We start from the raw sequence: 25,234 nt of genomic DNA, 5'->3' as shown, positions 1-25,234 counted from the left end.
ACCTTAACCTTGTGGTTGCTATACAAACTACTGCATGCTAAAATCTTTAACCTTATGTAATTATCTACGGTAGTCTTTATGCTTCGTTTATAACTTCCATTTTTTTCTACGGTACCTTATCTTTACTGTTGCTATAAAAACCACTGTATAAAATTTTTTTTAACTAATTGCAAGTAGCTTATTGCCGCCCTTATTCCTCATTAATTTCCCCACTATGCCTCGTTTCCCTACAGTTTCTCGTGGCGTCACTCCCCATACAACGATATTCGTCATACTTACATTGCTTCAACGTTTGCTGACGTTGCATCAATGTAAGGGTGACGGATCCACCTCTGTGTCTTTATAATCAAGTTTATCGCCTTCATGACGTAGCCTAACCACTGCAATGTCAACTAACTTCGTCATGATGTCTCATTGCGCGCTGGTCAACTGCCAGCGCAAATATTTCTGTGTTTACATAAGCAACCGCCATACACCTACTGTATTGTTTCACATGCTGCAAATCCACTTGTCAGCCTACCGATTGTATCTCGGTATGTAGCCTACATCACAGCTTCGTACACCGCTTCAGCCTGCGCTTGCCGCTATTTTGTCACAGCAATTTGCCGTCCTGGGCAAGACGTCAAAACTGCATCCAATCTACAGCAATTTACTGTCCTGGGCAAGACGTCAAAACTGCATCCAATCCACAGCAATTTACCGTCCTGAGCAAGACGTCAAAACTGCATCCATTCCATTCTGTAGCTTACGTCCTGGACAAGACGTCAAAACTGCATCCATTTCTCCATTCGACAGTCATGTGACGTTACAACAACTTTTTATGCTCGTGTTTGTTTTTTTTTGATGAGTGCTGAGCCTACTCAGTACCTTACTGCGACTCTCATAGTTTCTTGTCTCGTTTCCAACCTATCATCAGCCGGCATTGCCTTGCCATGCCTTACCAATTTAATAACTTGTGTGCCTGCATGTATCGTCATTTTTTTTTGTAATGTGTCCTTATGCTGCTTATGTGTTACATTTTAGCGGTCGCTACTTTGTATCAATTTCGTTTCAGACCTGCCTATCAACACGGTTGCTGCGAGAGGTTGATGCGAGACTTCAAGGAACTTCAATACAGCACCACGATGATGTCACGACAAGCTCACTGATGAGACCACTTCAACATGGCACCACAGCACCCCATGTTCTCCACGACTTGCACTGAGTTGAACAGTCCCTCATCATATACCTCAACACGAGATGCCTCCACGGAGATGACCCTCAATACGGCTATCCACAGCCACCGACGCAACTCTAACATGGTAAACCCCATGTCTGCCGCTACTTGCGACACAACCTTCGACATGCAATTGCTGCATTGTTCATCCTTCAAGCCTTCTCTGCGTCAGAACCACACCACGACGTCTCAAGCCTTCTCCATGTCAGAAGCACACCACGACGTCAACCAAACCAGTGCCGCTATTTTGCGCCACTTTCGACATGCAATGGCTGCATGTCACACAGCTTGCAACTATACAAGCTGGCCTCTTTCCTGTCATATTCGTCCTATATCAACGGACTCACTACTCAGCTGCTGTCGTGCTCATCATATACATCACCGAACTTTCAAATCAGCTGCTGTCGTTCTCATCGTATACATCACCGAACTTCCAAATCAACTGCTGTCGTCTCGTCTTCCCTCATCAAAATACTCGAACTAATAGTATGACTTTAGAACATCCTTCTCGCACAACCGCGCGCACACTGTTAGGCTACATTTTTTTTTTTACTATTCTGGTTTGCTTCCATGGGTGTCGGGTCCTATCTCTTCGGAGGCAGCACATGGACAGCCATGAACGCTTACCTGCTTGTGTAGCCTACTTAATTTGTCCACCACACTTGTAAATTTTACTATCATTGCATTTTCAATTACAATTGCGCCCTAGTATTCAATTTCAGTTTCTAACCCTAAATCATAACTTACTGTTTTCGTCATTCACGACATGTCTCCTACGTATCAATGTCGTTTTGACTGGGGCCAACGTATGTACCGACTGCTGTCTTATATTCGTCACCAGCCATTATTCTGCAGTGCAGTCCAACGTTCTCATAATTCTACTGTTTAGCCCTTTCAAGTTTCAATTATTATTTAATTAGCTTTGCGCCTGGCAACCCGCGTATGAATATTTGGTGATAAAACACGCTAGCATGGCAATATTCGTTCCTTTTCAAATTGACACAACTTGGGATAGCACGTCCTTGTCTCGGCTATCTGATGACATCGACTTGTATGCTGGGTAATCAATAAAGAAACCTTTTTGGAGAAACAACAGTAGTGCTCTATCTATGTATACAGAATGTTAGCTTAGCCACTTCTGTTACAGGCCTATATAGCCTACTACATAATTTTTCATTCAGTTCAAACGTAATCGCTTGACGATACTTGTAAAAAAATAGTACTGAATGACTGAGAAAAAATCATATTAATGAAATTTCAATGCCACACGTGTTGGTAAGGAGTTTCCAAAGTTGATAGGAATGCCCTGAGCGACGCTTGCAATCACGATGTACAAAAGCACTGTGACATGCAACATATGCAGGCTACAACGCTAAAAAGACGTAAAACTACGTGTCGTAAGTCAGGGTTGCAAGTATCGGTTCCAAATCGCTGTTCGATAGCGCTATTCTCTACTTTTTCAATGTCGATTAGCCTATGTCCAAGTCTTCTCTTTTTTCCGCCAATATCGTTTATGGACTTCACTTGAGGATCACAGCAGCACATGACTTCTATTTTTATTTTTTTCATTTTAATTCAAATTATTTTTCTTTGTCGGTCTTGTTTCAACGTAATTTGCCGATGCTTGACATTTGTCACAGAACAGGGAAGCAGCTGACTCGATGACAGATATACTCTTTCGCTGCTTCCTGTCTGTTTTGGTATCTAGATTGCTATGGTGCTATTTTATTCGAGAGGGAAGGAAAAACTTTTATTTCGTCTGTTACAAGAATAGTACGGTACGATTATAGACAATATGAAGACCACACGCAATTGCTTCTAAAATAGATAATAATACATGTTACATTTATTTGAAATATCAAAGTATCTCATATAGACAGGGTTGGAAGTCGTTAGTCAAAAAGCAATGACTATTTCACTATTCGATAGTGCCCAAAAAAGCAATGACTTTCCGCTATCGATACTTAAAAAAAAGCAACGAATAGCAATTACTAAAAATTGACTGGCCAAAAAAAGCCCAAAAACAAGCAACCCGCAAACTCAAAAAAAGGTACCAAAACTCGAAAAAAAAAACAATCCCAAACTTGCGGGAAAACCGCAAGGTTTGCAATACTGTTAACGGCTCTCACAGGCATGGTTTTTTTGAACTGTGTTGCCGCAAAATTTTCCTTAATCCTTTAAAGTTCGAAAACCGGAAGGGAACTAGGTCGGATAGTAATCCGAAAACTAAATCTCGTAAATTCGTTTTGACGACGAAGTAAGTGAACAACAAAAAATGATTCAGCAGCTCTTTATCGATTAGTGAAAAACGAATAATGATTTCGTTGCTTGCATAAAAAAGCAGTGAATAACGCGCATTCGATATTTATCTTTAAAAGGAATGGGTGTAAGTATTCGATATTCAGAAAGCAACAAATAACGCTATCGAATAGTGACAACTAGTCGTTACTTCCAACCCTGCATATAGATTATATCGATTACCGGTTTGTAAAGTTTGTAAACTGGTGAAACGTCGAAACATCATGGTAAGATTGATTCGCCCAAATAACTTGACATTTTCCCCCAAATTTGCGACGTTTTTTTTTCAGTGGCGAGTGACCGCCCCCTGCCCCACATCTCCTACGGCTAGGCTAGCTTTTATCAGGTTATTTACACGGTTAACATGAGTGTTCAGTGGCGTAGCCAAGGGGGGGTTTTGGGGGATACAACCCCCCCTTTGGCACGCGTGTGACGTCACGATATTGAGAATGATGCTTTCAGTCTCTTTATGCTTGAGAATGATGCTTTCAGTCTAAAAAAAATTGCCTAATTTTAAACAAAACTGCATTAAACGAGCGAGTTTTGCCAATACCAAACATTCCAACATTTCAGCCAGGCATTAGCAACAAGAAACCATAGAGACTTAGCTTTACTTTCGAAAAATACCGAAGAAAACATGATCTTATCCTTTTGCTATGCCATCGGACAGCACCATTTTGCAGGAATATTCATACCTACATTTTTCTTGAAAATGCTCTCAGAATGCACCAAATTCAAAGTAATTTTTCAGAATTTTCTAGGAGAGGCCCCCCAGACCCCCCGCCGCTGGGTTGTCAAAACCCCCCCCCTTTCAAAATTCCTGGCTACGCTACTGTGACTGTTAATAGATTGGTAGTTGTGGCAACGTTGCCAGTGCATATTTATAATCATCGCTGGCATTGTTTGAAATAGTGTTTCGAGTTGATTATTTACATTATCACAAGTATGTTTTTAGGAATTTTTTGTTTAGGTTGCTCATCAAAATGCAACTTGATTGGAATCGCTTCTCCTCAATTTCACAAAAAAAAAATATTTGACACAAAAAAAAGCCTAAATGAAATTGTGATGCCTTGCAACAAAACCCAAAGCCAGGGAACCTGAAAAACCGCCTTTGTTCGCAGTTCATAGTTTTCATGCCATAAACCTATGGCATTATGTAGACTAACTATTTTCTAAGAAAATGTACAATGATAAAAATTCCTTAGAATTAAGTATACCTTCTCCTATACCTAACATCAATGTAGGAAGCCAAATGCACAGGAATTGACAGAAGCCAAGGAATTCAGATCCACAAAAGATCATTTTCCGACAGAGTTTACATATCACGCCACTTTTCTTCCCCATCACGCCATTGTGCGCTGCCGTAGCTTGCACACATTGTTCATTTCAAGTAGTTAATCAACAATTTTTACATTGATTCAACGTCTGTAGATATTGCCAAGTATTAAAACAACAACTTATTTGCTGCCTGTGATATAACAAGCTGGCTTCAAGCGTGTGAGCCTTGCCAGGTGTCATCACATTTCTATTATTATCAACGCAATAAATGTGGATGGAAGCGTGTTGGGATTCATTTGAAATCGAAATGAAGCTACTAACATTTTGTTACGTTGTAGGCGTCGCAGCGGCAGTCGCTCGCGCTTCTGACGTTACAGGTAAGATTGTTGGAATCCTGTGTGTTTTTCTGTAGCGCTGTATCCATCGCAGATATACGTTGCTCCTCAGGTTGCTCCTCAGCGTTTTACAAAGCAAGCAATGTCAGTGCAGCCGTATAGAGGCACAGCCTAAGCACATTATTATGACGTTACATTATGATGACTCTACATTAATAATGTCTAATTTTTGCGACGGTGCCATATTTTAAACTGATTGTCCTGCTTTGGCATCATGCACGTTATAACGTCCGCGTTTTGTCGCTTCTACATTTTCTCAACCTATGCTATGTTTGGCATAAATTCAGTAGGCTACTACGTTTAAACTTTCATTTGTATGACCCGTCAAAGCAAGCTAACCTATTTATTGAATGTGGAACTTTACACTCACTAGAATTATATTATGCAAAGTAACTTTGAATATTGGACTCATCTATGACAGGGGTCACCAAGCTACCGCCTGCGGGCCAGATCCGCCCCATGAGTTTGGTCTACCCGGCCTGCCAAGCTATACAAAGAATGCGCTATAAGGTTATCGTACAATGAATAAAAATCCTATCAAACTTTAACGACGTGTGTGGCGTTTATGTGCAAGGAACTTCCTGTTGTCTTTTTTATTTTAACCTTATGAAACTGGAAGCAAAGCAATAGAACTCGTAAAGTTAAAATGTTTCTTTTCAGTACAATCTGGTTCGTTTGCCATGGAAGTCTCCGACACGCCAACGGCATTTCTTTATGTTCCCTTCAAAACATTTCCTTCCGCTTTTACGCAAGTTCCGGTTGTTTATACTTGGGTACGGAATGGATTGACAGGAGACGGACAGTTCCGCACCCAGGTATAATACCGATTCTCATTATGTGTCATAATGGATTTGCTGGTTTGTTTATCATTTTATTTAGCCTCCATAAAGAATGGTGTTTTACCAAACCATTGCGTTACGTGGTCATCATAATCGACTTTTGTCTTCACGCCAGTCATGACGTCCATCTTGTGGTGACGCAATAATTGCTTGTGTTGTCCAGGTAACCGCTGTGGATCTGAATGGGTTTGCCGTCACTGTGTCGCGTTATGACGCCTTTGCTGGTTGGAGTTGGACTCCCAGCTTGGAGTGGCAGGCCCAGGTGGAAGATGAAGGTTTGTCCATCGTGATTGCATTGTGACGTCATCGTATTGTGACTGAGGCAGCTTTTGGTTTGAAGTTTTAGACAATAAAATATCTTTAAAATAATATTTATGTGGTCCTCTAACATACTTTTTATTAAATCTATTTGAAATAAGTTGGGTAAAGTCAGTCTCACAAGAAATAGAACCAAGCGCATTTTCTCAAACATGAGTGAGGCAAGTTGGAATGAAATGAACGAGTGCGCTCTAAGTTGTTGCGACATAATCAAAAGTAGATGATCGCTTTATGGCGCTATGATTTTGTTGCAATTTACTTTCGCAGCAATGCATGCCGAGCTGGATCCATCCAGTAGTGGAACTCTCACCACCCGAATCACTTTCACTATCCCCTACAGCATCACCCCTATTGTTGATGCTTGGGCGAGAGGAAGCCCCGATTACCCCGACCAGTAAATGTTTAGCTGATAGATAAATAATGTTTTGATTGTGAAACACAATCTACATTGTAATGATAATCATGGATAGCTTGAAGATACTGAGCTTGTAACATGTGCCATATTTTTATTGTTTGAAATAGAAACAATTTAGTGTATTTCTGTTGCTTTAAAACATGCAAATTTTTAATAAGTTTTCAAAGATCATTTGTTTTGTAGTTTGTTGAAATGGGTTTTCCATTATTATTAACTAATTAATAATATTTGCCAACAAATCGTTTTATAAAACTAACGCAGAACTTTCATCGTATCTTCGAAAGAGCGGAATTCTCCACCAAGCAAATCTAAAAATTGAAGCAAAAATAATTTATATTTAGGTTTTCGGTTGTTACAAGCAATGTTGACACAACCGGATATGACGTCACAGTGACGCGTTCCGACTCAAAGGGGTCGGGATGGAGTCAGAGCGTGGACCTCTACTGGACCGCAGATGTGTTGGAGCCCTACATTGTTGGTGAGTCTGATTGTGACAAACTCACGATGGACAAAATTACATCTGCAAGCACGAGATGTGATGAGTCACGGTGGCATTCGAGATGTGATGAGTCACGGTGGCACAAATCATAGACAAAAGTTTTTATCACTAAACAATTCTTTCACCACACTGATCATGTGATCGTTGACGCCACTGAACACGTGATCAACCTGATGATGATGATTAGGTAGTGTAACGTTGAAGCAGATTTAGATATCTCCATTGCATCCTTGCTAAGGGTTACCAAACCGTTTGAAGAATGACTCGCGTATTCTTTAATGCTTGTCGCGCATTTAATCCGGTGTACACCGCTTAAATAAAATCAATTACGTTTACATGTAAAACGATAAAACTTTCCAGATATGCTGCGAAATATTTTTCATTGCAAGTGTAACAATAAGTTATAAGAATTGTCTAAACGATTAATCAATGAAGCGACGCAGACCATTCTCGTCACAATACTTTCATGGCGTCATCATTGTGACAGAACAAGACGAGGCGCTGGGAGACAGCCCGGTTCCTTCTGTATACAACATCCCTGACCCTGTGTGGGTGTACACCCCTGGACTGTCCGAACCTAGCACAGATTCCTTCGAAGTTTTGGGGAGGGAAGTTCACATGACGACCGTGAAACAAATGCTCATCGAAAACACACAGGGGTGAGTGTCACGATTCCTTTTATCTATTACCTTAAAAAGGGACTTGGAAAAGATTAATGACGTAGTTTATTGGGATATCAAGATAAAGCAGTCAAATAAATGGTCCAATAGTTCTACTTGTGAGGTGATAAATGAACAGTTTTGAAGGACTTTAACATAATCAACAAATAATTAAAAACAACTGTGAACAGCAATAGATTCCAATGCCTGTAACTCTTATAATCGATTCAACGTACTTCACTCACAGCTTCTCATACAACTCTAATCTCGGTCACAACTGCTAATAGCACCAACTCTCATCTACGCGTATTCAATAATTCAACTTCAGTTTAATTCTCAATCTCAATAATAATAATTACGAAAACTACGCCACTATTGTAGCCGGTTTGTTCTGACCAGTAACTTCGAGAAAATACGATGCTGCTACGTCATAAGAAATTATTTTGGTCGTTTTACCACCCATAAACATTTTGTGACGTCATAACAACCTGCTACCTGACAAACTGCTCGATCTAGTCGGAGAACCTTCTTGTCTTGCACGGATGCAAATTCTTTTAGAAGTAAATTACTTAATAAGGATTTCGCAATCAAAGGACATTATAGGACAGTAACCGATAAGATTTCGTAAGAATTATACAATTAAAACAGTACTCCATCACCCATACACTCCTAATGTTGTGACGCAGGCGATTCCCGGTTTCACAAACTACAACTAGCGTGACGCGCCTCCAAGTGTCCATCCGAGGTGATGTTGTTTATTTGGACGACTCCATCGACCTTCAAGGTTTGAAAAAAATAACGATCAAAGCCAGGCAATTGGTTTCAAACGGGGAGACTCTGACCTTAAAGGTAACTTTGGAAGTAGTAAAACTGCATGAGCTTGGGCAAAACAGTGTTAAAATTCTTCCATGAAATATTGAGATAATGACGGTACTTGATGAACAAGAATTTGCAAAAAAAATTAAAATAATTTATATTAATTTGAAAAGTAAATCGAAAAATATTGCAAATACAGTAGAAAAGTAATCATCCACGAGTCAAGTTAATGTAAAATCAATTTCAGGCTCCAGAAATGTGCGAGACGACAGACGGAGCAAAATGTTACTATCTGTCCAAGGCTCAAATGATGAAAGATGGAAAGGACGGCAAGTCTGGAGTTAGCAGTCCCAAAGTGGAAATATATTTGCACGAAATCATAGGAAACGTAAACATTACATCTCAGGTTCGATTCGCTTGACCCCTTTTATTTAGTTTGTTCTTCACATGAAAAGATGATGCTTGTCAAAATCTGATTACTATCTTTCTGTACCATCCTCTGTCCACCGTATGAAGCGAAATATTTGCGTTTTTTTTTTTTATAAGACAAGAAAGACTGACAACTTTTAAGTAGCTTCTCAGTGTAGTTCGTGCAGTGTAGTCTCAGGAATAGTAAAATAATTGTATTTTTGTTTGCATTGTCACAGCTTAATTCTAAAACCAAATTCCCTCTGCAAATTGAAAAATTACCCCCTAGTTGGGAACTCCCCCGGTTGAGTACCACTGGTTAGCTAATCAATTTATGTTGATGTTGTCCTGAGAGATAATTAAATGCAGTTTCAACGTCGCAAAACCACTAATGCAAAATAGGGATCAAGCGGAAATGCTCCTGAAGCTGGAGGTGATGGGGAAGCAGGAGTGGACAACACTTGGGAGACTGCCGGTCTGACCAGCTCACAAACCTGCGATGATAAATGTGGCGATCTTTTTGGAGAGAAAAACTATAAAGGTTTGAAGCATAAATTTTCTTTCATGGCTTATATGGAACTTTGGATAAAGATTAATATCACGATCAGAGATTTATGATTATTGTGCAACTCTTACGATGGACTTCTACCAATCCATCTCCTACACGGATGATGTGTTGATTTTCAGGATATCCCGGACCCAATGGAGGACACGGAGCAGATGCTTTTAAAGCAGGAACACCAGGCTCCGGCGGAAAATCTAGCTCACTTACTCTGTACACGGAAAATCTCTCTGGATATGTAAACTTGAAGCAGATCCCAGGAACAGGAGGAATTCCTACGGAGCACGGATTTGGAGGAAGAGGAGGGTGAGTGATTAGAACTTGAGATTTAGACTTGTGATTGAAACAAGATCCTCTTGTGATTCAACAAGATGTCATACAAAGCTCTATTATGATTTAAAAAGATTTCGTACAAGGTGCTTTTTTTTATTGGGCAAGAATATTATTCAAGATGCCCTTGCCCTTCCTCAGATATGGAGGCGTTGGAGGTTGCGGAAGAGTTTGTCACGCCTGGTTGATGTGCATTATCATCATCTGCTGGCCAGAATGTAACAGTGATCCTGACTGTGGGCAAGACCGTGGAGATCCTGGGATTAACGGACTTCCAGGATTGGATGGTTTTCAGCAGTATCCTGCTTCTTTCATGGTTAGTGGTTTATATATAAAGAAATTAATCAGAGGCGTTTTTTCATCGCACCAATAACAAATAACGTCTATTTGTCTGAGTTGCTTGTTTGGTCACATATTTTCAATCGATGCATTTGGATTTGCAAATTTACGCCGCTTTCTGTCGGTCTGGAAGTTAACTTGCTTTTATATATTGCATCCACTCTTTCATGTTGAACAATATAACACTTAAAATAAACGGAAAGCTTGTGTTTTATTTAAATGAAATGGAATAAACGATAATGATGAGTAGAGGAGGTTGATTTCAATCATCAGGTTCCTAATTTATTGTTTATTTGGTGGAATTATCCTTAACTTCCATGTTTAAGCGTGAGGAGTAGAAACTTATTATAAAAAAAGATCCGTTTTGTCATTTTTTTAGATAGCTATTGTGCTTTGCAGGGAGATGTTGGAGAAATAGAGAAGAGCACAATGAGAAGCACAGCATCGGTTAAAACCTGGTTCGAAAACGATCTGGAATTGTTGGAAGTGATTCGTCGTCATGCGGAATCTCTGTTCCAGAGGAACGACAATGATGAGGCACTGGATGCGTTCAACTTTATTCTTTCCGTCACGGATTCAAGCACCGCTCTGCATCAGCAGGTGATCACAATGTGATGCAATTAGCGTCGTTCGCTGTTTTCCGCGTTTTTTAGTTGACGTAGCTGGTCCACTAATTCTCTCAAAATTTGCCCAGCGGATTTCCTCTCGAAAAATTTGGTAAATACTTTGACCATTTGTTATGCACTCTATAGTATACACAGTGCATTACGAACAGTGCAGTGCATTACGAACATGCATATTTGAAGTATCATGGTTTGGTTTCATTGGTTTAGAATCTTTATCCTCGGACTGAGAAAGCCACTGATAAGTTATATTCCTGGCAGTTTCGCATAACATGCAGAGGCTTTAAACCACTGGCACAAGCCCATTACCAAGATTGACAGAGTGAAGTTTGCGATTGTTGAAGTGTTGTCAGTGAGCCATTCCATCCACTACGTGCCCTGAATGGAGAACAGTTCTTGAAATGCGTTGCTCAAGCGCACACCCCGAGAGCCGAACAAGTGTCGCTTGATTTTGAGGTTTCTTTGTGCACTGTATAAAGTCTGGGGCTTATCCAACTAAGCAATCTGGGGGAATTGTATCATGTGTATATGAAGTACCATATCCCAAAGATAATTGCAGCAATTGCACACAAAGTGTTCAACGCACCTAGCAGAGATAATACAATTCCAAAAAATTTAAACTGGCTAGGTTATGCGCATTAAGGTTTCATGCTCCGTGCAATCATCAGGGGCAACACTTATTCAAATAGAACTTTTCACAATTTCTATTTCAATAAGTGTTGCGCCAGTCGATTGTTAAGTCACCTAACAAAAGGTGGCGCATGACTTAGCCACGTCAGTTTTTCTGTAATTGTATCAAGTATCATTTTTATGAAGTAACATTTATGAACATCATGTACTGTATATATGAAGCCTTGGATTGGTCGCAACTGATCAGCGACGTCACTTGCAGGTATCCACCCGCGTGACGATGATCAACGAGGGATTCGATTATTACGGCAACACCGACCAATACGCCCCGGATCTCGACTGGAGCTACCTGAGCGCCAGAAGCGACTCCTTGCTGGAGGCTGGGAAGGTTTATGAAGACGCCTACAACAGCGTCATGGACGAGGTGACGTCATCGTGTGTGGTTATTGCGCATGCGCATACAGCGTATTTTGTGGAGGTGTTTCATGGGAAATAGTTTTATGCGCAGATTCAAGACATCACGACTGTGAGCTCCACAATGCAGTCGGTGATTTCCCTCGCCATCAGTACCGAGGACAGGGAGTTGGCTAACAATGAAGTCGAGCTGAAGAGTGCCAAGAATCTGTACGCCAAGTCGCTCAGACAGCTGGAACGCGGCATGAAGAGCGAAGTGTTGCAAATCAATATCCTGGTCCCGCTGGCCATCGTGCAAGACAAGGTGAAATTTCATTGCACTGTTACCACGAGGTCTTCTCTCGTATTGTAGCTAAATATTTATGCACACGTCGGTTAACCCCTGCATGCTGTCGTCGTCAATGGAGACTAGGCCATCCACAAAATGGGAAGGTTTGTACAGCGGGCAATCCTCAATTATACGGACTGGCGTCTGCACTTTACCACACTCAGAGGTAGCACTCTCTGCCAAGCCCCAACGCAAGATATTTGCACAAAAGCCTCCAACACTTGGGAGCAGGCGGCCACGATGAAGCAAGTCTAGAGAAGCCATGACCCAACTGGTTCTAAGATTTATACTTACTAGAGATGCTTAAATAGTTATTTATTTAATGTACAATAGATGCCCTAACTGGCCATGTTCGCTAGAGCACTACCGGGGTTCTTGTGTGCAGATACAGAACATCCAAGAAGACTCTTACGCTGTGTTTTTGTACTCCACAAATATTTTGTTTATTTGATCTCAATCAAAATATCACTCAAACATCTTACTCAAAATTTGAAAATGTGTGATGAGTTGACTACGTTAAAAGATTTCTCCCACTAGGTTGATTTTGCCAACTGAATGGATAGTTGCGTTTAGATTTAATGCCAATGGAAAATACAAACACAACGTTCTTTACAACCAGCAAAGTTAAATACATTCTTTTTGCTATTTGCGCTTTGTCATGAAACTATATTTTCACATCTATTTATTTGTGAACTTCAGCTACATGACACCGTCCCCGCTCTCATCGGAGGAATCGCTGGTTTCGTGGAGGGTCTCATCTTTCTTGATCCAGCTGCAGCGTTCACCGGAGCGGTACAGGTAAGGGTCGGTGCAGGTAACTGGGAACGGGGTCGGTATAAATAACAAGGAGGTGCAGGTTACGGGTCGGGGCAGGTAAGAGGGAAATACAGGTAACGAGGAATTGGGTCGGTACAGATAGCGGAGTCGGTACAGATAACGGAGGGGTACGGGTAATGGGTCGGTGCAGGTAACGAGGAGGTACATGTAACGGGTAGTTATAGGTAACAGGGAGGTACCGTACAGGTCACGGAATTGCGACAGGTAACGGGGTCGGTACAGGTATCGGGAAGATACAGAATTGCAACTTTGCGAATATGGCGAGCGTTGTATCAGGCACCAAGACCAGGGCTTTGTTGAAGTAACAAACCCACGTGACATGTATAATATTTTCCTCTACGCAGGGTGTAATAAATTGTTTGGGACTACTTTCTGAAGGTAAGGCGGCCGAAAGAAATTAACTGGCCACTTTCATTTTATTCTCGTTAGTGCTGAAGAATCAGTAAAATGAGAACCTTATCTTCTTATTTTTACTAGACTCAGTATCCTAGTTTGAAACCTATTGTAATTCCAACACTCAGCTATGCGACGTGAATGCTCATGAGCATACTAATGTTACTTATAATGTTACTACTAATAAACCTAAATAGTTGTTTGCTTGTAACGTTGTGTGGACATATCCCTGGGTTAATTGTGTTCACTTGGCAGCGATAATCCACATTGTTTGTTTTGGGAAGGTTCTGGATGTTTTGTTTGGAGAGCCAGAGTGTGACGCCCCCACTATCAAAGAAGCAGCCGCTACTTTACAGGAAAGGTTGGTGGCTTATCGCGATCGATCTCTTTGTTGATTAGCTTGTCGCTGGTGGATGCTTGCTGTCAAACTCAGTCCTGGTTTGACTGGAGATCATTTCTCTTTCTTTCTTCTCCACAGACTTGACTTTGGCTACGACTTTAAAAAAATTAATCCTGAAGATCTGGACTTTTCCACCATGGACGTGTCCGCAGTGCCAGTAATCATGCTGAGTGACCTCGCAAAGAACAAGGAAGTCTTGAACAAGGAGCTTGAATGCTTGTACGAGAACCCCGATAGTGACGTAGTGAGTGACGTAACAGCGTTCTGACTTCACTAGGATTTAGTACGATTTCAATGATTCTGAGAATTAACATAAGTAGAATGCAAGCTTACATCAACAAATTACCACTACAGTATGTGACTTACCAGCAAGCTGCAATGCCCAGGAATCTATTGTTCTTTATTTTACTGCAACCAAAAAAGTTGTAGTCTACTTACTGCCTTAGAAACGAGTTCTCCTGATAATCATAACTACCCTTTCTTGATGAGCAGTGACCACCCCAGCCCACACTGATACCAGTGCTTCCACTTTTACAAAGCTAGATTACCACTTGTATTACCACATTTGTCCTCAGATTACCACATTTTTTACCCGATCTTAACCGTGTTTCGACTTACTTTTACATTAACACTGTGGCTATTTTTACCCACTTGTTGCCATAGTTACTATCAGGTGTTGTCAGAGTTAGGATTAAAGTTAGTAAGAGTTAAGGTAAGACTTAGGAATAAGGTTAGGGTTTTGATCTTTACCCAGAACTAAAATTTTTTCTAAAATGCAAGTTTTTGTTTTCAACAGCTTTAAACTTTTCTCAAATTACGACAGAATTCCTTATCCGGCAACGCTATTATTTGGTTATATTTACACTATATAGTGTAAAATAAGGCCTAAAACAACTACTCAGTTTATTAACAGAACGTCCGAAATAAGAAAGCAAAGTACCAGTAGCTTAGCCAGGAATTTTGAAAGAGGGAGTTTTGACGGCCGCCGGGCTTCGCCCGCCGGCCTCTTCTCCAAAGACGACACCCAGCGGCGGGGGGTCTGGGGGGGCCTCCCGCCCTCCCCACAAAATTTTGAAAAATTACTTTAAATTTGGTGCATTCTGAGAGCATTTTCAACAAAAATGTGGGTATAAATAATCCTGTAAAATGGTGCTGTCTGGTGGCATAGCAAAAGAATAAGATCATGTTTTCTTGGGCATTTGTCGGTAATAAAGCTAAGTCTATGTTTTCTTGTTGCTAATTCCTGGCTGAGATATTTGAATGTTTAGTATTTGCAAAACTCGCTCTTTTAATGCAGTTTCGTTTAAAATTAGGCAAACTTTGTTTTAGAGACATAGAGACTGAAAGCATCATTCTCAATATCATAATGTCACATGCGTGCCAAAGGGGGGTTGTACCCCGCCCCCTGGCTACGCCACTGCAAAGTACTGTACTTGACACCGCTGCTAGAATCTGAAAGACATCTTGACTATGAATATGATCACATGGTCACCCTACCTTCAAAGTCAAAAGTCAGGACGCATTCCAAAATCAAACCAAAAACAGCGGAACATGCTAGTCACATGCTGTTATAAATAGTTTTTTGCATATCTGTTCGATTTTGGAGGACAACAGTTTAAATGCTCTTATTTATTGATAGTACTTTATGTCAAATTTTCAATATTTATAATTTCCACATTTTGGCAACATTTCCACACAAAATTTCCATATTACCACATTTTTACCACAAATTTTTCATTACCACATTTTTACCACAAGCATGATGAAAATTCCACAATTGTGGTAATTACCACAAAAGTGGAAGCGCTGACTGATACGTAAAAAAGAAGTTGAAAAATGACGACGCATGTTACCTGGAATCAATCAAGCATGAAATGTAGATTACCGCTGATAGCATAAAGACACTCGGTTACACACAAGCGTGCGGACATTGATTTTAACAATGATTTACTTAGCAGGGGTCAAAACGCTTAGTTAATCCAGCAGTTTGCCAAAGTCGTAACTTTAGTGACATCTTCCATCTTGGTTTCCCAAATATGACTCAATTGTATGGAGCTCTTTGATGTTTTGCATTGGCTCTTTACACTTGTGGGAATACGTCCGTGCTCAAGTGGTCACTATGCTTACTTGTGGTTGAAGACTTAGATTAAGTGCACGGGAAGGCAAGGAAGTATCTTTGTATCCACGTTTAAACATTTCCTTTCAGTGTCTTGGCAATAACACTGTCCCTCTCTCATGAGCGGTGTCAAACCAGCGTCGAGCCGCACCAGGAATCTCATTCGACCTGCTTGTGAGCCTCTTCCATTCTGACAGTGTATATTGAAAGATTCACTAACGTCAACATCTTTAACATTACTCAGGAAGTTGCAGCATTTCTGCACTTTGACTTACTAAAGAATTCATTTAACAACGAACTCTTCTCAGGTGAAGAACTTGGAACGCGTGATCAACGATTTTTACCGCGATGCCGCGCTGAGGATCGTGCTCATTGACAGGATAATGAACATCGATGTCCAGCTCAAGGTGTGTGGAAGGATTTCTGTTGTGCTGAAGTAATCACATTGTTGCTATAAACTGAGTACAGCGAACTTTTATGTTTCTCTTGATACAAAGTTTTGTATTTTTGACTTTTCAATAATTTCAATTGGCATGCTATGAAAAATTTATTTGAATAGAGAAATCGCCCATCGTTTTGTTTCCAGGAAATTGCATATAATCGTGATCTTCTAGCTGAGACCCAAGCATCGGTGGATGCAGCAGTTGAAGAGACTGGAAGCAGTATCTCCATCGGAGTGAAGATGTCTTTCACGGACTTGTTATTCAAGTGAGAACCGGATGAAAATTTATAATTATTTGTAGTTAACACAATTCAAGAAAAACTTGAAACTAAAATTGCTTCATACTTAATTGCTTAATATTTAATGGATATTGATCAGTTTTGCAGAAAACTTTCTGGATATTCATTGTTTAATATTTTCGGCAAAAAATGTGTAATAATAGATCAATTCCCAGCCTTCTTACGCCGGATTATGTTTCAGCATGTACCAGGAGCAAGAAAACACCATCATGAGATCCGTTTATGAGCTATCAAAGGCATATCAGTTCTCTTGCCTATGGAACTTCAATGTACTTGATAAATACAACAACTTTTTCGGAGATAAGGTATGTTTGAGTCTAGCGACATGGGGAGTTCGTCTCTCGATGTTTTGTTTTATTACGTCACATAACCAGTGGCTAGTAACAAACATGGCCAGGATGAAGATCCAGGAATCGGAAGTCGTGGAAAAAAATGAGTCATGCTTAAAAAATGTTATGCCTTGACTCATCAAACAAATGGTCAGGCAAATGTTTTGAAGTTAAGGAAAGACTTGATCTCAAGCTGCGTGTTCTACATGTTTGCCCAATAAGGCAGCTGGAAGCTTAAACATAAAAAATCGCGCTGCCTCTGGAAGTTATTCCAATACCAACATTAATGTGTTATCAAAGGTGATGACGACAAACCTCGGCTCCTTGGAAGGAATGTTCGAGTTGGAGTTGATTCGTCAGGAGTTAGAGGATGAAAAAGACGTGTTCCTCAATCTGATATCCTCATCAGCAGGGCCTTCATCCCATTCTTTCAATACCATGTGGGAGTTTGAGGAGGTAAAATCATTGGGTAGATTTCACTTTCAAAGATTAATTGATGCCAACGAAATAAAACATCATTTAAAGGGAGGATAGTAGGCCTAGTTGATGAATGAATGAAAAATATCCTCTTCATTTTTTTATTTAAACCTCTCCTTTTCTCCATTACAAGGGTCAAAGGCTCTGCCTTTTACCGTGCCACTCCGAAGCAGTTGCAGTGACTCCGGCTAAATATTTTACCAGGTGTCGAGCATTCAATGAATTAATTCTTCATCCAGATCCCGCAGACCACGCACACCATTCGGCGCATGACAGATAGCGTGGTCTGGAATATGTTCCTCCATGTCATCTCTGATTGATAAATCTTTCTATTGATTAATGGATTTTTTGATTAATTGATGGATTTCTCTATTGATTGATGGATCCTTCGATTATTTGATGGATTCCTCTATTGATTGATGGATCCTTCGATTGATTGATGAATTTATTGATGGATTGACGGATTTCTCCATTGATTGATGGATTTCTCTATTGATTGATGGATCCTTCGATTATTTAATGGATTCCTCTATTGATTGATGGATCCTTCGATTGATTGATGAATTTATTGATGGATTGACGGATTTCTCCATTGATTGATAAATTCTTCGATTGATTGATGGATCCTTCAATTGATTGATGGATCCTTTGATTGATTGATGAATTTATTGATTGATTGACGGATTTCTCCATTGATTGATGGATCCTTAGATTGATTGATAGATTCATGTCAATGTTCAGAGTTCCTATCCGGAATTATTCGAATCGTTGCGGATGGAAGGTCAGTTCACTCTCGGTCTTGAACTTGACCCCAATGACGTCACGTCGTCTGGATGTGAGGACTGCTACAATGGCCGCTTGATAGCGCTATACGTTGAACTGAGCGGAGATGCGCAGGCGTCGACAGTCCCAAACACGTGGGTTGATCAGTGTCTAAAAGTATTAATAATAATTCACTTGACCAAACATAAAAACATTTGAACTCGTGCTATATCAGGGGTGGGGAACCTGCCGCCAGCGTGCCAAATGCGGCCCGAGTGACTGTTCCATGTGGCCCGCGTCAAAATTTCTTTACAAAAAATATATTGAAACAAACAAGCACCTCTCTCAGGGCCGGATTTAGCTGATGGGGGGCCCGGGGCACTTTTAGATCGGGGGCCTCCGTGCAAAATAATTTTTTCGCGCCCATGGCGCGAAAAAACATCTTTAAGTCTACAATAGCATTAATCCAGCACTGCATAGCATTTTGCAAAAACTTCAAAGGAAAAAAAAGGAAAAAAAAGAAAAAAAAAACAGTACAAAATTACATTTTTTTTCATGTAGGGGCCCTTAAAAATTCGGGGGAGCCCGGAGCACCTGCACCCTCTACCCCCCTCTAAATTTGGACCTGACCTCTCCGAGCTCAACGTCAAGTTGCAGGGACCGAGTCAGCTTTTGAACTCGCGCTTGTTTGCAAAAGTGAAATCATCTTGAAAAAAATAACACCGCACATTTCCCAAAAGCCTTCTACAACAGCCAAATATGCCCAATGCCCATGTAGGCTATGTGTCAATCTTATGGAGTCATTTAATGCAAGATTTTTTGACATAAAAAGTAAAGAAATGGAGTTAGATATCTTTGCCTCTCCTAGTCTTCTTTCAATGTGGTTGCAACTGATGTTCCTAGTAACTTCCAACATGAAATAGTATAGCTCACAGTGTGACGGTACGTTGAAAGCGATGTACCAAAACATTCCACTGCTCAACTTTTATCAACGCTACATAAATGCTGATGGTTTTCCAGTCATGCGGAAACATGCTTTGAAATATGTGACTCTGTTTGGAAGCACCTATTGTTGCGAGCAGTTTTTTCCAAATTGAATCTAACAAAAAGTCGGCTTCGCTCCAGACTGACTGATAAAAACGTGGAGATGCAGTTAAGAGTTGCAACATCTTCCGTGTCAGCAGACATCACACGACTCACCAAAAATAAAAACTTTCAGCCATCCCACTAGCTGTGAAAGTAAAAGAAATCATTGTCTACTTTGCTGCATTTTTTATCTGTAAATAAAATTTCGAAATTTTCACTGGCCGCCTGTGTTATGTGGCCCGCAATACTAAAAAGGTTCCCCACCCCTGTGCTATAGTAATGAAAATATTTGAAACAGCGTTTTTAATCCCATTGAGAAACGAAATTCATTCAGAGTTTTCATTTCAAGGCAAAATTGCTTTTCTTAATTTCCTTTTGTTTCGAAACAATTTCAGAGTAAATCCAAAAAACGTCTGGCAACACTGGTAGTAGGAAAAAGTTGTATTTTTTCAACAGGTAGGCACTTTTACGTATTACATTGCCCGAAAAGGCAACCGCAACCATGCGTGACATACGACATCGCTGATGTTGGTAGCGCTATCATGGGTGACATGACTCAACACCTGATTATCTGGTCGTCTTTATCGAAAGATTTTGATACAAAGAAATTTAACTGAATGCATCGCCACAACCAACGTTGCCTAATGGTTAGGGCAGAGGAGTAGTAATTTCGATTGCATGGGTTCGATTCCCACCCTCTGCTAATACTATTTTTTCTTCAACTGAACTGAGTGCAAGAAGAATCGTAGTGACTGCAAACAATGGAGTTTATGAGAAAAGTTGTGACTAAAACACCAGTAATGTCATATACGATACGCATGGTTGCGGTTACCTCTTCTGGCAGTGTAATATGTAACAGTGCCCAGGGTTGCCAGATACTTAAGCTATAGTAAGGCCAAATCCATTATAAAATAAGGCCAAATTTTTTATTTACTTCTAAAGCTAAATAAACGCTAACAACTTATAATTGAAATAATTTTTTAAAAATGCCATTTTACGATCAAATATGACAGATAATAATTTAGCACTGTTAGAGCATAATGACCGGTTCGTTTGCATAATTTGATTAATGAAAAATTACTGTAGTAGCAGATAAACTAGAAACCTTTACTACTTCAATTCATGAACACTGAACAGTGCTATTCGGAACATCTAGCTAAGCAATAAGCATGAATTTGTCTTATTGAGTATATTTACCAGGGATATCTACAACTACATGATTGGAAACTCTTTTCAGTGCTATACATGACTACAGAAGAATTATTAAAATAAAACACTGCTTGTATCAACTAAAGAATGTATAAAATTCAATTTTGCAATAACAATATAAAATATAGCCTACACTCACATCAAAACTTATTTGATGTATAGAAGTTTAAAACCACGAATCTAAAAAATCAAAAATAAACGAATGCAAAGATTCCCTGTCGTTCTGTAGCATTTTGCGTATTGCAAACCGGATCAGAAGTAAACGTGGAGTGTTCAACAATCAGTGAAATGTGTTGTCTAGGCTTTTATGATAAACTTATTCACAAACCAACCCAGTACGAAATCAATACGTTTAAGATGTCATAAGAACTAAAACTAATACTCGGTTTTGAAATTATTTAGCAGCAAACAAAATACGACAAAATTGCACAAATGGAATGCAAACACATCACATTAACAAACAAGGCAAGTTTATATTTTACGCCTTACGGTTTACGGCAGGTGCAACCATGGCCACCTAAAGATACGGCCTGATTGGTCACATTTTGCAGAAATTTCCAGGTCTTTCGAACTTTGGGCGAACGTTTAAATAAATTTTTCTAAAAATTAGATTTTTACGCTTTCTTTGTTCTTTTCCCCAGATGACACAATAGGTTTTAACATACTCACATGTTGAAAAACAAAGTAAATTTGATTTCGAAACTTTTAGTCAGACTGTTAATTTTCAATAACAGTCTGATTTTGCGTTTTTCAACTTACTTTTTCTCATTTGCTACTACTTCTCCAAGGCAACAAAAAAGTTTTATGTCATTAGGAAACCGCAAAAAGTAAAAACATCTCAAAAAATGTCAATCAAGCACTAGCAGTAGCTGTAATCAAAATCTGCAAAATGTGACAAATCAGGCCGCATCTCCAGGTGGCCATGGTGCAACTTAATAGAACCGCCCTGTCCACCGCTAACACATTCTCTACTCTCTACCTATGTCTCTACTCACTAATTAAAATTAAAACGAATATAGGTCAGGCTCTAAGTGATGATAAGTGAGAGAGAGAAGTTCTTTTATTTTGCATCAACAGCACATGTGAAAAAAAGTGATAGGCCTACTTTATAATCCAATTGAAATTGAATTTCCTTAAAATAATACTTTTTAAACCGGTTAAAATTTGCAGCTATAAAAAGGGCCAAATAAGGCCAGATTTTCTGGCCTTATTTTCATCATTTTTTTAGGCCAACTGCAATTTAAAAAGGCCAGTTTTCTGGAATTTGGCCTAAAAAAAGGCCATCTGGCAACCCTGACAGTGCCTACCTTTTCAACACAACATTAAGAGTGTTGCAGTGTTTCGGGATTCAGTGATCAAATTTGGCAATTTGAATTTTCAAAACTATTTTCAAAAGGATATAATGTAAATTTAGCTTAAAGTTCAAAATCGAAATTACATCAGCCTTCAGGCAGGCCTCTAGTTTGCAAGCTGTCAAACCCATGTGTATATATTGTAGACTACAGTAGGCTAGATCGCTGTGGTCAGTGATTTAAACTCTACAAGGATGCGAAATTACCAGGATTAAGCTCTCAGAGAAGCATTCTCAATCCGAGGATCAAGATTCTTACAATCTGCCGATAATTTATGTCCTCAGCATCTACACGAAAGTGGCCCACATGGGAGATTCCTCCTTTCTCCTTCCCATGAGCGATGGGACACAGTACGTGGAGCTCCTCCAACAAACTCCTGAAAACGTGGATGGAGGTCATGTTATGTCCTTTGACTCTTCGAACCCAGTCACGTCATCGCAAGATCCCGCACTTGAAGCAAAATTCCTGAGACCGGTAGTCACGTGGTTTAAGATATGTCTTGTCACGGCATAAAACGTATCCTGTTACGTCACTAAAGCTTGCGTGTTTATGCTGTCAGGCGATATGTTTCTCTTTGGTTTTTCATAAAATTAAATGCCTGCTTAGTGTAAATTTTATTGCACAATTCTATGTCAACTCTCCCGTGTGTGATGTGGTCGTTTTCGTTCTGTGTTACCATGGCAACTTTATGTTTTTATTTTTCTGCCAGGAATCTCGATTTTGTGAAAATTCCAACGACTTTTTTGGGTCCAAGCCATGCAAGAGTCCCTACGCCAGCTACGTCATAACTGTACCCCGAAATGATGATCTTGTCTGCACCCTGGACCCGAACCAGATCGTATCCGGGACCAACTGCCAGGACTTGGATTACACCAAGTGAGTTCACGCCTGAGTTCGCATCCCGCCCAATAGTTGACAGATCGCAAGATTGCATCACAATTCAATTGAATATTTTATAGATTTTCAAGCATCAAAGTTTATGTGAAAGTAAAGTCCTGGAGCGACTATCCTGTGCAGCCTGATGGTGCGACAATGGAGAGGTACGGTGATGTAATGTAGTGACGTGAAACGTGATGACGTCACGTTTGCGTATTGATTAACAATCACTGCATATCGAGCGTTTGACGGAGAGGCTGCACTGTCATTGCTTTGGAAAGCACTCAGAGCAACACCACGGATACAGCGCAGTGTATCACATTGTATAACTGACAAGTGGGTAATTTTGTGACATTCCCAACCAGGCGCGGCTTTCTGTGTGACGTAACTATGCTGCCACGATTGCTGACGTCTATGCTTTCTCTGATACAAAATATTGAGATTGTTCTTCAACTCTCGCCATGGGCAACTTTTCTTCAGCGCCATCTAGTATACGAAGTAGTTTACAGACAAGACCTCAACAATCGGAAACTTTATTCTGTCAATCTCGGTAACCGGTCCTGTGTCAGTGGTTCAAAGCCTCTACAAGTATGCGAAACTACCAGAAGCTTTGTCGATTCTGGCACCAATATTCAATCATGTTAGAGTTGAGTTAATCAAAGTAAGAAATGTTTTTCAGATATGTGGAAAAGATGAAAGCAGAAAGGAAAGATTGACAAGCATGTTTGGATCAAATAAACAAGCTGAAATAAGCATCTGATTGTTGAATATTGTAAAGCAGTAGCAAAGATCGTTTATTGTTTCATAAAAAGAGTAATCGCAAAAATGTTTAGCCGGAATTCAATTCAAATAAAGGTTCGATGACAAAACGAGTACGACAGAACTTTTAAATTAACCTCGAAAAGAACCGAAGCTAGACATTAACCTCTGATTGGTAGCGGCACTACTTCGACCTATGTGGGCCCATACGTCACACAATGATTGAAATAACAACCAGGATTGTGAAATCGGATTTTTTGTGTCCAGAGTCGGACTCAAAACAAAATTACCAAAATTTCAAAATATTTTTTCTTGTTTTCCGCACTGCGCTCTGAAACGCCGTACTGCGCTCTGAAACGTTTATCAGAAAATAGAAGTGTTTGTTCTTGCCAGTTTGTGTAAAAGTTGCCATTTCACTTTCGATCGGAACGTAGCCTAAGTGAAACTACTTTTTAAAAATGAAAAAGGACGAAAATTCAAATAGTGGCAACACTGGAGTCGAAGTCGGTCGGATATAAATCAAAAAGTCGGAGTCGTATAATTTTTTTCCGACTCCACAGCTTGCAACATGTAGCAAAAAATGTGACAGTATTTTAGGAATAGCGTTAATGAAACACTTTGACAGCATCTTGTGTTGACATGTCTTCAAGTGCCTCTCAAGAGAGGAACGATTCACACCAATAATAATAATCAGTTGGACTCATTGAAACAATGTTAGTTGGAATTTATTTGGTTCGGTTTCGTTTCGAAAAAAACATTTCGTTGTAAAATCGAAACGCATTTCAACATTTATTCAGGCTGAGCCGCTGAGCACAAATATATTTCGTTTCGAAAATATTTTGTTTCGAGGGCAATTTCTTTGCTTTGGTTTTATTTTCTTTTCGAATTACGTTTAGTTATGACGTTTACTTACGACGAGTTACTTCGACGAAGATCAGAAGAACTATTTGACCAAAACGTATTCAGTAGAAACAAGATAGGAAAAAACCGGAAAAAAAATATCTTGCTGGATAAAAATACCTTGCTATCTTACAGGAAAAAATATTGGCGAAAATGCCATCCTGACGGTTACTTGGAGAAGGTGTAGTCAGCCAGCTACTAAACATGTTTTTTGCATAGAATCAAGTTCAACGGAAGTGACTGAGTAAGTTTCCTATTCACATAATTGTGCCGGAAGAGCTCCACAAATGACGCGTGTAAATGTAGGGCTAGGATTTGTTTGAAAGGTATTCAAATCATGATTGCCACCTTCTGTGACGTAACAGGGGCTGTTAGATGAGTCGTAATTGATGACATCATCACCTGTTTTGTAATTGCGAAACTTGATCATGAAAGATTGATGTGAGCGAGAACAATATGCCGTGTATGTAGGATTGTAGGCGTTTCAAGATAGGCAACCATGGGCCTTGTATGTATTGTAGACGACACAAGATAGGCAACCATGGGCCTTGCATGTAAACGACACAAGATAGGCAACCATGGGTCTTGTATGTAGGAGACACAAGATAGGCAACCATGGGCCTTGCATGT

At 39.9% G+C, this 25,234-nt stretch overlaps 1 protein-coding gene across 1 annotated transcript; it reads left to right on the top strand.

Annotated features, from left to right (window-relative positions):
* The first annotated feature begins 5,093 nt into the window (after window positions 1-5,093).
* Window positions 5,094-23,761, top strand: LOC145764582 (uncharacterized). Its single transcript, XM_082576212.1, has 26 exons — window positions 5,094-5,169; window positions 5,848-6,002; window positions 6,190-6,301; window positions 6,612-6,738; window positions 7,101-7,237; window positions 7,746-7,917; window positions 8,604-8,766; window positions 8,981-9,139; window positions 9,544-9,682; window positions 9,829-10,009; window positions 10,175-10,349; window positions 10,772-10,972; window positions 11,888-12,049; window positions 12,134-12,343; window positions 13,067-13,165; window positions 13,882-13,958; window positions 14,076-14,241; window positions 16,422-16,520; window positions 16,700-16,821; window positions 17,036-17,159; window positions 17,484-17,639; window positions 18,402-18,577; window positions 22,354-22,543; window positions 22,779-22,945; window positions 23,029-23,109; window positions 23,625-23,761. Exons 1-26 carry the CDS (start codon window positions 5,100-5,102, stop codon window positions 23,659-23,661), a joined length of 3,657 nt encoding a protein of 1,218 aa, XP_082432338.1. The 5' UTR covers window positions 5,094-5,099; the 3' UTR covers window positions 23,662-23,761.
* Window positions 23,762-25,234: the final 1,473 nt, after the last annotated feature.

Source organism: Aplidium turbinatum, chromosome 2, assembly GCF_918807975.1.
Source record: "Aplidium turbinatum chromosome 2, kaAplTurb1.1, whole genome shotgun sequence".
NCBI lineage: Eukaryota > Metazoa > Chordata > Ascidiacea > Aplousobranchia > Polyclinidae > Aplidium > Aplidium turbinatum.
This window is presented reverse-complemented; position numbering and strand designations above follow the sequence as displayed.